The following is a 12,846-nucleotide window of genomic DNA, read 5'->3' as shown; positions in this document are numbered from 1 at the left end:
CACAAACACCCATTTGAAACACAGGCCGAGGCTCTGTTTGCGGTGAATGGTGGACCGGTGTGAGTTCTGGCCTGCTCTCTGAACAGTACATTGACTGCATTTATGTATACTATCCCGGTCTCACTTGGTGCTCCTAGTTAAAGGTGCTCCACTGCACAGACTGAAGCATCATAATTTGGAAAGATAGTGTTCTCTAGGACACTCAAAGCCTTAAGCACTTGATCCGGAGCTTCCCCCACCCCCAGCGCCTTGAGACCCTCACGGGTTAGTAGTGCGCTTTAAAAACCGTTGATTGATTGATTTCAGTTAACCACACTAAATAAGAATGAGAACTGTGAATGTATTTAGTAAATGCTTTTTTTGTTTTACCTCCTATCCACCATGAATTTCCTGTAAAAAAATAAAATGTAAAACATAATTTTGGGCCCCGGTGGTGGGTTTATTCCTTCTGGGACCCTCCACTCCAGGGCGGGGGGCACGGTATACTTACCCTGCCCCCTTATATTTTTTTAATACTTTTTTCAGAACAAGGACCGAGTCCTGAGTCCTAAAATGGCTGCTGCCACATCCATGTTTATGTAGTGGTAGCCAATCAGATTTCACCTTGAGATCTGTCGGCTCAGTGGATCTTACGTGGCGTGAAATACCTATATTATTTTAACCTCAATGTCTCTGAAACTACTGAACGCAATTACACCAAATTCCAAAAGCTTGCTTTCTTCACCGAGATCTTGCTTTCTGCCTGCTGTGTCTAAATTTCCTATGGAACAATTAATGGGGAAAATGTGTTTTGAGATCTCCCCCTTTATCTCCGGTCCCGCTTGATGGATCAAAACAAACAAAACCTATAAGATGAAATTGAAAACGTTTCTGTGTTTGGTGCTCCCAAAATAAAGTTCATCCACTTGACTCTTCTCCTCAGCAAATTTTACCCTACCTTCTCTCTGTGGCGAAATCAGGATTGGTATATGCATCTATCAAAGTTACCTTAGTTGCCATATCTCTTTTCAGACATACTTCTAACTCCTCTTCACTTTGTTCTGCAAGGATTGTGAAGCAATTCATGAAGGGTTTATTCTGCGTATTTCCTTCAATCCGTTGCCTCCTGGAGTCTCAACACCGTTCTTTTGCAACTCATGAAGTAACCCGTTGAACCCATTCACCAAGCAGAACTCACTTGGAAACTTGCATTATTGCTTGGCCTTACTTCTGCTAGAAGGGTTAGGGATTTTCAGGCCCTGACAATTAAAGAATCCTTTCTACACTTTTCAAATGAGTATGTCCTCGTTAGAACCAATCCACGTTTTATTCCAAAGGTTCCATCCAAGTTTCATATCAACAAACCCTTGATTCTACAAACCTTTTTACCGAATCCATCCACGCCTGCTGAAAAAGTGCTGCACAACAATCCAGCTCTACCATATTAAGGCAGGTAAACCTCTACAATGCAGGACTAAAGCACATTCTACAAGAGCAGTCTCCACCTTGGCTGCTCTCTTTGCTGGTGTTCCTTTGGACACAATCTGCTGTGCTGCTACATGGAAGAATCCTCACTCTTTCTCCCGGCACTACTGTTTGGATTTGGCAAACTACAGTGATTCAGCTGTAGGACAAGCAGTTTTATGTCACCTTTATCAATAAGATAAGCCTCTATTCATGGAGGTATTTTATTTCTAGTTCATGGCTATATATGTTAGTTACTGGAGAAGAAAATGAGCTACTTATCTGTATCTACGAATCTCCAGTATTGGTATCTTTCATAGATTCACATGCGACCAACCCTCCTCCACTGAGAGGCTTCCCTAATTAATCAAGATTCATTCTTATCACACTTGTGCTTGAAAATCTCAGGGGCTCAGCCTCTCTCTGGAGTGTTTTAAAGGGTGCTGGCATTTGATTGGTTATAGTTTCAACTTAGTTATTTTTTTTACAAAAGAATGTAGATAGGCTATGGTAATGATTTCTCATTGTATGATAGGTATTTATTGCTTTTATAGAAGTTACAGTGTAACTCTCACCTCGACGACGGTGAGGATTCAAACATGTGAATCTATGAAAGATACCAATACTGGAGAACCGTAGTTGCAGGTAAATTACTCAATAGGTTCACCTAGAGCAACACTATGGCCCGAGGATGGTTTATCACTAAAGGAATTCCATCATCAGTATAAGATGTTCCACTGCGGCAGCCACCAGTATAGCAGGTACAAGGTGCAGTAACAACAGCTACAGTCCTCATCATCCTTGTTCCCTTCCTTCTCCTCCTCTGCCTTCTTCATTCTCCTTCTCCATCCAAACTCAAAACCATTTTCACTCCAAAATAAGGAAGTGCCATGGCATGCCTTTCTCCCTGCAGGTGACAGCTTTTTGCAAGAGATGAGAGTAGATCATATATGACCAGTGGGACTCACACATTATAACATTGGGGTAAGCCCTTCCTTTTCTCAGGCTGACTTTGCATGTCCCAGGTTTACTCCTCCCCTATACAAACATCTTCAAATGGAAGATAGAATATCTTCTTCCACCTTTCAGAGAGGAGGAAGGGCTGTTGTGCCGGAGACTCTGTGGTTCTCTAGAAGTGCAGCGGGGGATATCCCCCCATATAAGATCTGCATGTCCTCAAAAAGTATATGAGGAAGCAAAATGTCTAAATGGATAGCAGATTCTAGAGGCACTCCACATGAATCTTTATGGACATACTTTCTTATGTTTACTTGTATTTTCTTGTTACTATCCAAGCATGTCATCGAAAAAGTTCGCCATTTACAATAGAGAGAGAATACTTTCAGTTAATGTTACATTCTCTTAGGCTTTTATCTGCTCTCATATTGTTTAGTAAAATGCTCAACGTCACAGAAGGTACGCAGACAGTTACTTGTATCTGGACAACTAGTCTATCAATGTCAAGTAACCTTAACTATTGACAAATCATCTAATGAACACAATCATTCTTTTGGAGAGATTGTTTTTTAAACAGCACAAGTCGTCCACAATCTCCATACAAAGCATGGAACTTATGAGAGCAGTGGCAGACACTGGGAAAGAATTGGCATTTGTTTCATAAGAAATGAAACAGAGCATCAATTGTATCCGGAAGTTCTCTCCAGATTTCTCTGTTTGTCTAGATTGGCAACCAGGCTCCTGGATCAAATGACATCGTGCTTTTTTCTAGTTTCTCAGGCTTGTTTGAGAATGAAAACTTTCACAGTTCATTCTTCGTTAGCAATAAAATCCGTTTTTCAACAACCTTTCTGACAAAGTGGTACTACCTACTACCTTGGTTTCAGGCTACATTTGCGGGGCCAACCATCCAGTTCTTTTCAGTGCAAGCCATTCAGACTCCTAAGCATCAACTGCCAATAATAACAGCCACCTTATCTCCAATTAGGTTACCTATGTACAGACTACAAATACACGTATGGGATCTAAGGTTGGTCCATCTAGCCCTACAGGCCATTCTCCCCTTGGTAACAGGAAAGCAGCTCCTGATTCACAGGTCAATGCTTCCATCATGTTTTATATCAACAAAAATGGTGGGGTGGGCTCAATCATGTTATGCAAGGAGGCAATCTTTCTTCAGATTTACACCATAGGGAAAGGGACTGGAATGTAACCTGCTCTTCTGGAGGAGAATGCATTAGCTGAGCTTATCAGCAGACATGCAGGTCAAGGCAAATCAATTAAGTATTTTCCAAGAGATCTTATTGGCTTGATTTGATGCTCTTTGCAACACAGGTAAGGACAACTCACCATTTCTTCAGTTTGGTAGAGTTTCCTCAGAAGGGGTCATTGGCACCAGCTATTGACATAGATTACTGTTTGTGTGTTTCCTCTCAGATTTCCGATTCCAATAAAATCTAAAAGGTTTACAGCTCATGTAATTTTTATCATGCTGATTGGACTGGTCAGTCAAGGTTTCCAGACCTACATATGTCTCCACCATGGTTGCTACTATTGAGGGAGGAGCTTTTGTTTCAGCCCAAAATGATGATCCTCCAGCCACTCCTGCAATCTTTAAACCTATAGAATTATTTTGGAAAGGCAGTTATAGAGTTGTTCTGACCACTAACCAACTTTCCCTAAAAGAAAGCAGATGGGAATCCCTAGCTAAATGGTGTTCAGATATCTCAGTAGATCTTCTGACGACTTACATATCCACCATTATGAACACTGAATCTACCTTCCCACAAGAGCAAGGTTCATGAATGAGGGGATTCAAGAGTACATTCACATGCTCTCCTAAGTTAATTCTAGTCGTTCTTTATGGGACTGATGTTAGGGGACCAATGAGGAAAAAGCCTGCAATTCTATCTAAAGGTGGTGTCAGAATTTCATATTTTTCCTAAGACCATTTGTATTTTGCTTGCTGGCCTTCTGTCCACCTCCACATATCTGAAAATGGAGGAACTAGACCCCAGATTGGACCTGATAAGGGCCCTAAGCTTTTATATGGGTCGAAAACTTAAGATGTGTAAGCCAACAACTTCTTGTTCCTTGGTTTCACATTGGCAAAGCTGGCTAGGGTATCATCAAGGGCCTGAAGAAATGTTACCATATCACTCCCACCCCAGTTGAATTCAACTGGCTCCTCATGCAGGCCCACGCCACCTTCAAGGCCAGCTGCATTATGTAAAAAACATTATATTACCCCTATACCTATTAGGACCCCCCATATCTTTTTTCAATTCATTAAAAAGCTGAAGCCACACCTCTTTAAAGAATACTAGATTGCAACACATTAAAATGCCTGCCTCCCCTCTCACATTTAGGACCCCTTGCCTTTATTCATTATTGGATGGCATCTCAGTAAAATATTCCTCTGCCTTTTGGCTAGGTTTACACTATACAAATACCACATTTTACATGCAAATATAGCGAGCAGTGTGAAAGCAAACAACTGCTAGAGGGGTCTTTCAGTTTATAAAGAAATGTTAAGAGCTTGTTGATAAGAGACCCTTTCGAATCCAAACTCATGCCAGCTGAGGAGAAAGGGCCAAATTCGCCTCCTCTTAGAGGCCAATCAGTGAAAGCAACCTGTCAAACTTCTACATTGTCCTCTTTTTAAGCTTCCATGAAGTATTTCTCTCTTGAATATGAAGTTGAATCAGTGTCTCAAAGAGAGCAATTCTCCAAAGCTTCATTGTGTTATAATTAAAACTGTTATTCTCTGCCCCCCCCTTCCTTGTGTGGTACTGCTTTGGTGACGTTTCATAAAAGCTATTTAAGGGATTGAATATCCATTAGCATCATATGCTATTTACCTTAGTTAACGTTCGTTATGATGGCATTGTCAAGATTGCTCATCACTGTCTTGCCTTCCACATGCTAAGGGTTTAGTCTATAGCATTCCTTATGGTAGTGTCTTTCATATTTAGGTTTAAATCATGTTTTATTTAAACCCACAATGTTCACAGCAGATTTTACCAGGCCTATAAGTGTGTTCAGGAATTATACACCCATCATTCACTTAATCAAATGGATCTGACCTACATTAAAACAGCGAACTCATCATTTAAACCAGTATTTACGGGCCCCAATGTGTAAAAGATCAGGTGAATAGGAGGGAAAGGAATAGAAACAATGGAGTAAATTAAAACTTCCAGTAAAAATAATCCACCAAAGAAGCCATCTCCATCTTCTGCATTCTGTCGTGCTGGATAATATAGTGAGTTTTTGACCCTGTATGTCGGTAATTCTTGCCTCACTGCCTGTACTTCCTTTTTTCATGCTTGTGTGACTTAACTGAGGTCTGGGACTTACAGGGCTGTGCAGATTCATGCATTCACCTTTTCACTCCAGTGAGCTGTCCTTTCTGGTCAGGAGTCCCTGTACCTTAAATTTACCCCCAGAGTCATTCGGGAACACAAGGTCCCCCACGAAGAATTCATCCATTGACTCCATTATTGATGAATCAGGTGGTATCGCCAGAACCCTATTACAATGATGCAAGCTCTGTACCTCAAATTCTCCAGAATTTCAGTCCTTCTGTCACAGCCAATACCATCTCTGTCACAATAATCCTTGTGTGCTTTCAGCATCTCTTTCATCCTATTTATTGGTCTTCGCCATTTTACCCCATCACCGTGTGCACAATCCCCTTGAGGTGGGCTTCACAGCTTCTCTGGTCTTCTCCAGTGTACCACGTTTATTGAGCATTGCCAAATTTATTGAGCGTGGAGTCCAAGATGCTATCATTTCCCTCTGGCATTCAGCCTCTTTTCGTCCTTTTTTTACCACTTCTGCCCTTTACCGGACATGCTGCAGTGAAGTAGCGCCTCGCCGCCTTGCCTGGCTTCACTCCCACCTGTAATATCTATTTGTCCATGAACATTCATGGAGTTATGAGTGTGCCTGTGTGCAATTCAAGTTGGCGCCTCTGCTCCACACCGATCTGTGGTGGAGCAAGCACTTCCAAGTCTAATTCTGTCCACCCCCCACCAGCATGGGCGGACCCCCAGGTGCATCAAAACTCTCCAGCATCACCTTGTAACTGCCACTGCTAACCCAAGGCTTTCACCGCAGCTTCAATTTCTCCAGAACCCCCCTCGCCCCCAACACTTTGCTAAGGCAAACTCAGACATCTTACCATAAATTCTGCTGCATTTAAAATGTAAAGGGTTCTGAAACTAGCTGGGAGGAAAAAGCATGGGCCTGAGAGACTATAGTATCCTTTGGAGCCTGAAGAAGAGCCCGTCTTTCTTTATGTCCCACTTAAGTGAAGGGCAAATAAATAGTGGAATTGACCTCGCCACCATCCGTGGTGTCTTTGTGGACCTCTGTTGTCATTTTTGGGGGGATCCTCATGAGTCTGTGACTGGAGCTACATGTACCATCTGGTTGCAGTGAATCATCATTGCTATAGAATTTTCCGATCCGTTCTGATGTCTTGGAATAAGAGGAGTCTTCTTGAAGGTAAATTATCCATGAAAGAAAAATGACTTAAGTTAAGTAACCGTTTTCTCTGCCATCTCTTTTTACATGTGCAAATATTCCATGCTTGCCAGTGCAGATCACAGCCAATTTTAATATCTAACCATATTTAGAATTGACATAGTAAGAAGGTGGTTGGATTTGCAAAATGTAACTGCCAAACTGAGTTATACTGATAAAAAGATTTTTTTGTGTCGAAATTTAAAATAATGTAGAAGTTCTATGTATGTTCAATAAGGAAACGATCCTAAGCATGTTTGAACAACGTAACTCCAGAATTTTGCAAAATTATAAGTTTGCTTAAGCACTCTGGTCAGAAAAAAATGCATGTGGGAGTAGTATCTTATGCAAGATTCCTTCAACAGGAAAGTTATATTTATTTTGTCAACATTTTTTTCAGGGTTTCAGTTCTTATTAAGAATACCTAGGCATAGCTTGAATTGTTGAGGAGAGGAGATTCATGTAGCTGTAAGACAATTTGTACTGTGGTAGTGCCACAATCTATCTCGGATCTTCAGTATGATAGTATATGGACCAACTTTCTCCATTTCCCCACTACCCGTAATTAAATAGAGTGTTACTATACTTGCCTTGCTGCTGTTAAAAAGACATGTTAGAGAATAGGTTCAATGTTGTAGGCAATTGTAGAGAAACAGCAGAAAGATTCACACATTGACTTTCAAGTTCTTTACCTGACATTGTTACTGGTCCATTTCCTGCTTTCCCCCATATTTATTTGATTAGATATTCAGCGCCAAGGTCTAAGTTAGCTTCATAGTTGTTTTTCAACCAGACTACCTTCCACTCTAGTCCAACATTGCTATCAAAGGGCATTATATTTTATTGACCCAACTTGAAAAATAATTGGATGCTTTTTGGAGATGGTGATATACAGCTTCGATCTAAAGAAAGGGGAAAAAAGTGATTGATTATTGTATATTAGTGATGCTGATGTCTTGCCATAGATTAATGACTCAGAAACCAACATACTTATCGTGGTGTATTTTCCCAACAATTGAAAATTACTTCTGAATTTTACCCCCTTTATATATCAGTTGTCATTTAAGATCCGCTAGAGGCTATACGGTGAAAATCAAAAATGAAGAACCCTGTATTTTACTGTAACACAGTGGAAATCTGACAAAACTTTATCAGAAAAAGCAAGAGTGCAGCTCAAACTCTCATGAAAGTTACTTTCTTGACAACTTTAATTTTGTAAACCGTATCATAGGATTCCTCCTATCTTTTCAGCATGCTGTAGACATACGCGAAGAAATGCCTGATCAGACCGCAAAACGAATGCTGACTCTTCTAGGAATTCTGAAATACAAACCCCCAGGAAACACAGGAGACATGTATGTATTATTTTCGCCACTTTTTTATTTGGTTGAATTTTATGCAACTTGCTATCATACATTTTTTATGTGTAGGTGGCTGGATTTCATTTTTCTCTTCACATTATTTCGTGCAATATTCCTAAACTTTGCTGTGTGAATCTGTGTCCCTGAGGCCAGAAATCTCATTTAACCAGTTCTTGAACTTCAATACAAATGTCCTATATCAACCAGTCCTATATTTACCGTAAGGGTAAACCCAATTAAAGTCCCTGGGACCTGGGTGTATAGCAGTGCATTATGGAAATGGTCCCAGTACAAAATTGTTTGACATAAACACAGCTTAAAGCAAGATTTAATTGCTGTGTAGCATGGCTTTGTAATCTATTAAGACTGTTAGGATGTTTTTGGATCAAAATAGAGCTGTCCATTGAATTTTGAGGAGGATGGCAAGTTTTGTGCTTTACTCCTGTCCTATACCTACCTTTTTCACTTGCAGACCAACCACAAAAACCCTTTTTCTTTCAACACTACCCTCTCCCTTTGGGGCACTCATTTGTCATAAATATTTCATATGCATCGTTTGTTCGTTGTGATTAAATAACAATTGAACTCTATTAATTGCATTTGTCTATTATATATGTTTTTTTAATCTTGCTTTAAGTTGTGTTTATGTCAAACAATTTTGTACTGGTACCATTTCCATAATGCACTGCTATATCTACCAGTAGCATCCATTTCACAGGAGCATGTAAGTGACTTCATTGCTGTTGGAAAGTGGGTTATTAGTGGTGGGGAATATGCATCTACCACTGGCAATAAGGCCACTAACCCAGTCTAGGACTCAGTACACGTCTCAGAAATGTATTCCCATGCTCATCCATGGGTAGCTTGGGTGCAGGCAGGCTTAACTTAGGAGACAGGGATGCAAAGCATTTAAAAACACTAACTCAGTCAATAATTAAGACACAACACACAATAAAAATCCGGAACCAATTTATAAAAATATTTGTATCTTCAAAATGACACCAAAACGACAAAAATCCAACGTAGGGAACCGGAGTTATGAATTTTTAAGAATATACACTTTCTAGCACTTAGTAACTTATAGCGCTAATCTGGGATATCTGGTCGCGCTTGACCAGGACAAAGTCAAACTTTCAGGCTGACCCTGATGGAGCCCTGCACGGATACACTGAGCAAGAGGCCCCAGTCAAAGTTTTACCTTCGGACTTAGAAACTTTTCTTGAGCATTTTCCACTGGGGTCCCTCGATGATCTTCAACAGTCTGGCTTCAGTGAGGGTTCGCCGGCTTGACTTTCAGGGAGCTCCTAATCAAACTCTGGAAGACGGACTTCCGGGGCTCTTCAGCAGGACGATCCTCAAATCCGGGCTGCGGCTGAAGGGGGCCGGCCTGGCTCTCACGGTTGAGTCGGTCACCTTTTGCAGCTTTTTTCCAAAGTTGCTCTAAACTTCTGGAACTTCTTCCTGAAGTTCCTCTTCAGGCTCCAAATAGTTCAAAACACAACCCAAGGGCCTGGAAGTTCCATGTTGGTCCTTGAAAGTTTGGGACCACAATTCCCACAATGCACCAGAACAGAACCCTTACAAATCCACGGGCGCCCTCCAGGCAGGGGGGATCTTGGTGTTATGTTAAGACTATATTTCTTGAGCGCACGGCTACCCGGAGCGGGTGTCCCGGCGCTTTGACAGAGAGTCCTGAACATAACCAAGAAAACCCAGAGGCAGAAACACTATAGACACACTGGTTAGGCAGAAAAGAGGACCGTCTTGAGCTCTTTTCTAAAAGCCAGAAGATTATTAGCCTTGCGGAGCGACAAAGGGAGCTCATTCCACAAACTGGCCGCCATGAACTGGAAAGACCGGCCTCCCATCCGCACACGTTTGATCACTGGTACCTCCACTTTAGCCAGGTCAGCAGATCTCAAACTCCTCCGGGGAACGTAAAAAGCAATACGCTTCCTGAGGTAAGCCGGGCCCGTGAAGTGGAGGGCTTTAAACGCCAACGTGAGGACCTTAAACCTAATTCTGCAAGGGATAGATAGCCAATGCAGCCTGCCGCGCAATAGAGAGGCGCTAGCTCTCCGAGGAAGGCCAAAGATGGCTCTGGCCGCCGAGTTTTGGACAGTTTGTAGTCTGGACACCAGATATTTAGGCAGTCCTGAGAAAAGTGCGTTAGCGTAATCTAAACGCGAACCCACAAGTGCTTGCACGATATTCTTGCGATATTGTAAGGAGAGCAGTGGGAGAAATTTCCTCACCATCTTCAGAATGCCGAAGCATTTCCCCGCCAAGCCCGTAATGTGGGGACGAAAAGAAAGACTGTCGTCAAACACCACACCCAGATTTTTTACTTGGGAAGAGGGTTTCTCAGGAGGGAACATATCGGGAGGCCACCACGATTTCCAGCCAGGGTCCTCAACGCAGCCAAAAAAGAGCAACTCGGATTTATCCGAGTTACATTTCAGGCTCTGGTGCTGAAACCATGCAAAGACAGCACTCAGACAGTCTCTAATTCTGCCGCCATCAAAAACCTCACCCTTCCTGCAGGTAAACAGGAGCTGGGTGTCATCAGCGTAAGAGATGACCCGGGCTCCAAATGCCTCCGCGACCTTCGCCAAAGGGGCCATATAAATGTTAAATATGGTGGGGCTCAAGATAGATCCTTGAGGCACCCCCACCTCTAGCGAAGGCATTTCCGCGGAGAACGGTGGAGCCCAGATCACCTGTCGACGGTCGGCTAAGAAGGATTGAAACCAATCCAACACCGTCCCCCGCAATCCTACCTCCTTGAGTCTTAAAAGGAGGCCAGCGTGTGGGACGGTGTCGAAAGCCGCCGACAGGTCCAGTAGGACCAGCATAGCCTTTCCCCCCAGATCAAGCGTTTCCCTGATGGCGTCGGTCACCTCCACAAGAGCTGTCTCCGTGCTGTAATTGGCACGGAAACCAGATTGGGAGTCATGCAGCAGTTTGTTATTCTCAATAAAGGTGGTAAGAATATGCTGAACATGTTTTTCCGCCACCTTCGCCAAAGCGGGGAGGAGGGAGATTGGTCTATAGTTGGCCAACTGTAAAGGGTCAAGCAGAGGTTTCTTGATGAGCGGGAGAATAAGAGCATGCTTCCACTCTCTAGGGACCACTCCAGAGCTCAGAGACATGTTGAGCAGGGGGTTCAGCAAGTTGTTAATAGCTGGCGCCACCGAGCTCAGGCATTTAGCCGGACACGCATCCAAGGGGGATCCAGATTTCAACCGGGAAAGCAGCTCCAGAGAGGATTCGCAGGAAATCGGGGGAAACATCGAAAGAGTGGGCCCCGACTCAGCTGCAGCAGATGGAAGGACCTTCAGATCACTTTCCAAAGCCGCAGCCACTTTCAGAGACCCCACCCGATCGAATGAGTCCTGAATCTTACGGATCTTATCCACAAAGAAATCAGCAAGCTGCCTGATCCACTCCTCTGTGTGGGAGTGTACCCTGGCGCCCGCCACCGGCTCCACAAATTCCTTCACAATTCGGAATAGTTCCCGGCTCGTATTATCAGCCTGGTCTATTCTATGCTCGAAGTAGATCTTTTTAGCTTCGGCAATCTGTTTGTGATATGATTTTATCGCACCCCTGTACTTCAATTTCTCCTCAGGCGCATATCTGCGCCGCCAGAGCCTTTCAAACCTTTTGCAGTCCTGGCGCGCTTTCCGTAGAGTAGCGGTGAACCAAGGAGCAGAGTCCTGACAGGGGGCTGTCCTGGCCGGCTTCCGAGGGGCAAGCTCCTCAAATCTTATCTGAAGCCAGTCCCGGACTAGCGACAGGTCGACTTCTAGATTCCCTGTCATAGTACAAGGATGTGCATGGAGTGCATCAGCGAGCATATCCGCTGTCACCAGGTGGAAAGCTCTAGATTGCCGAGACCCGTCCTTATAAGTTCTTTGACTAGTCTGACGCTCGGCTAGTAACACAAAGTTTAATAGATAATGGTCAGACCACAGAACCGGTAAAGGGGAAGACACCTTAATCGGCACAGTGGAGAAGATTAAGTCAAGCGTGTGCCCTTTCACATGCGTAGGACTGTCGATGAAAGAGGTCAGCCCGAACATCTCGGTGATATCCCGTAATTTAGACGCATCAGCATCCGTTGTCGAATCCATATGCAGATTTAAATCGCCCAGCAGCACACAATGTGCCGAGCGCATACAGGGTACTGACAGCGCCACCTGTAGGTCCTCGAAAAACGAGCCTATTGGTCCTGGCGGTCTATAAATCAAAATCCCTGTGCAGGTATGTGAAGCTGACAGATGGAGAATAAAGCCCAAAGCTTCACAGCCAGCGATGTTATCTACAGGGTAAGAAGTGCAGACCAGGGACTTATCGACAACTAGAGCCACCCCACCTCCTCGGCCTCCCGTTCTGTCCCTCCTTAGGATGGTGAAGTTAGGGGGGAGGGCACTAGCGATGTCAGGTTCAGAGCCCGCCCCCAACCAGGTCTCTGTCAAAAAAAGACAGGAGATTTTCGAGAGCGTAAGGAGGTCCCAGATCTCCATGGAGTGACGCGCCATGGTGGTGATGT

At 43.5% G+C, this 12,846-nt stretch overlaps 1 protein-coding gene across 1 annotated transcript in view; it reads left to right on the top strand.

Annotated features, from left to right (window-relative positions):
* Nucleotides 1-12,846, top strand: part of IFT81 (intraflagellar transport 81) — a 1,024,548-nt gene that overhangs the window by 173,890 nt on the left and 837,812 nt on the right. Inside the window, exon 3 of the mRNA XM_078667498.1 lies at nt 8,182-8,285. Coding sequence (XP_078523624.1) covers nt 8,182-8,285 — 104 coding nt within the window. The remainder of the gene's footprint in view (nt 1-8,181; nt 8,286-12,846) is intronic.

Source organism: Lissotriton helveticus, chromosome 11, assembly GCF_964261635.1.
Source record: "Lissotriton helveticus chromosome 11, aLisHel1.1, whole genome shotgun sequence".
Classification (NCBI taxonomy): domain Eukaryota; kingdom Metazoa; phylum Chordata; class Amphibia; order Caudata; family Salamandridae; genus Lissotriton; species Lissotriton helveticus.
Note: the sequence above shows the minus strand (reverse complement) of the source record. Positions and strands in the feature narration are given on the sequence as shown.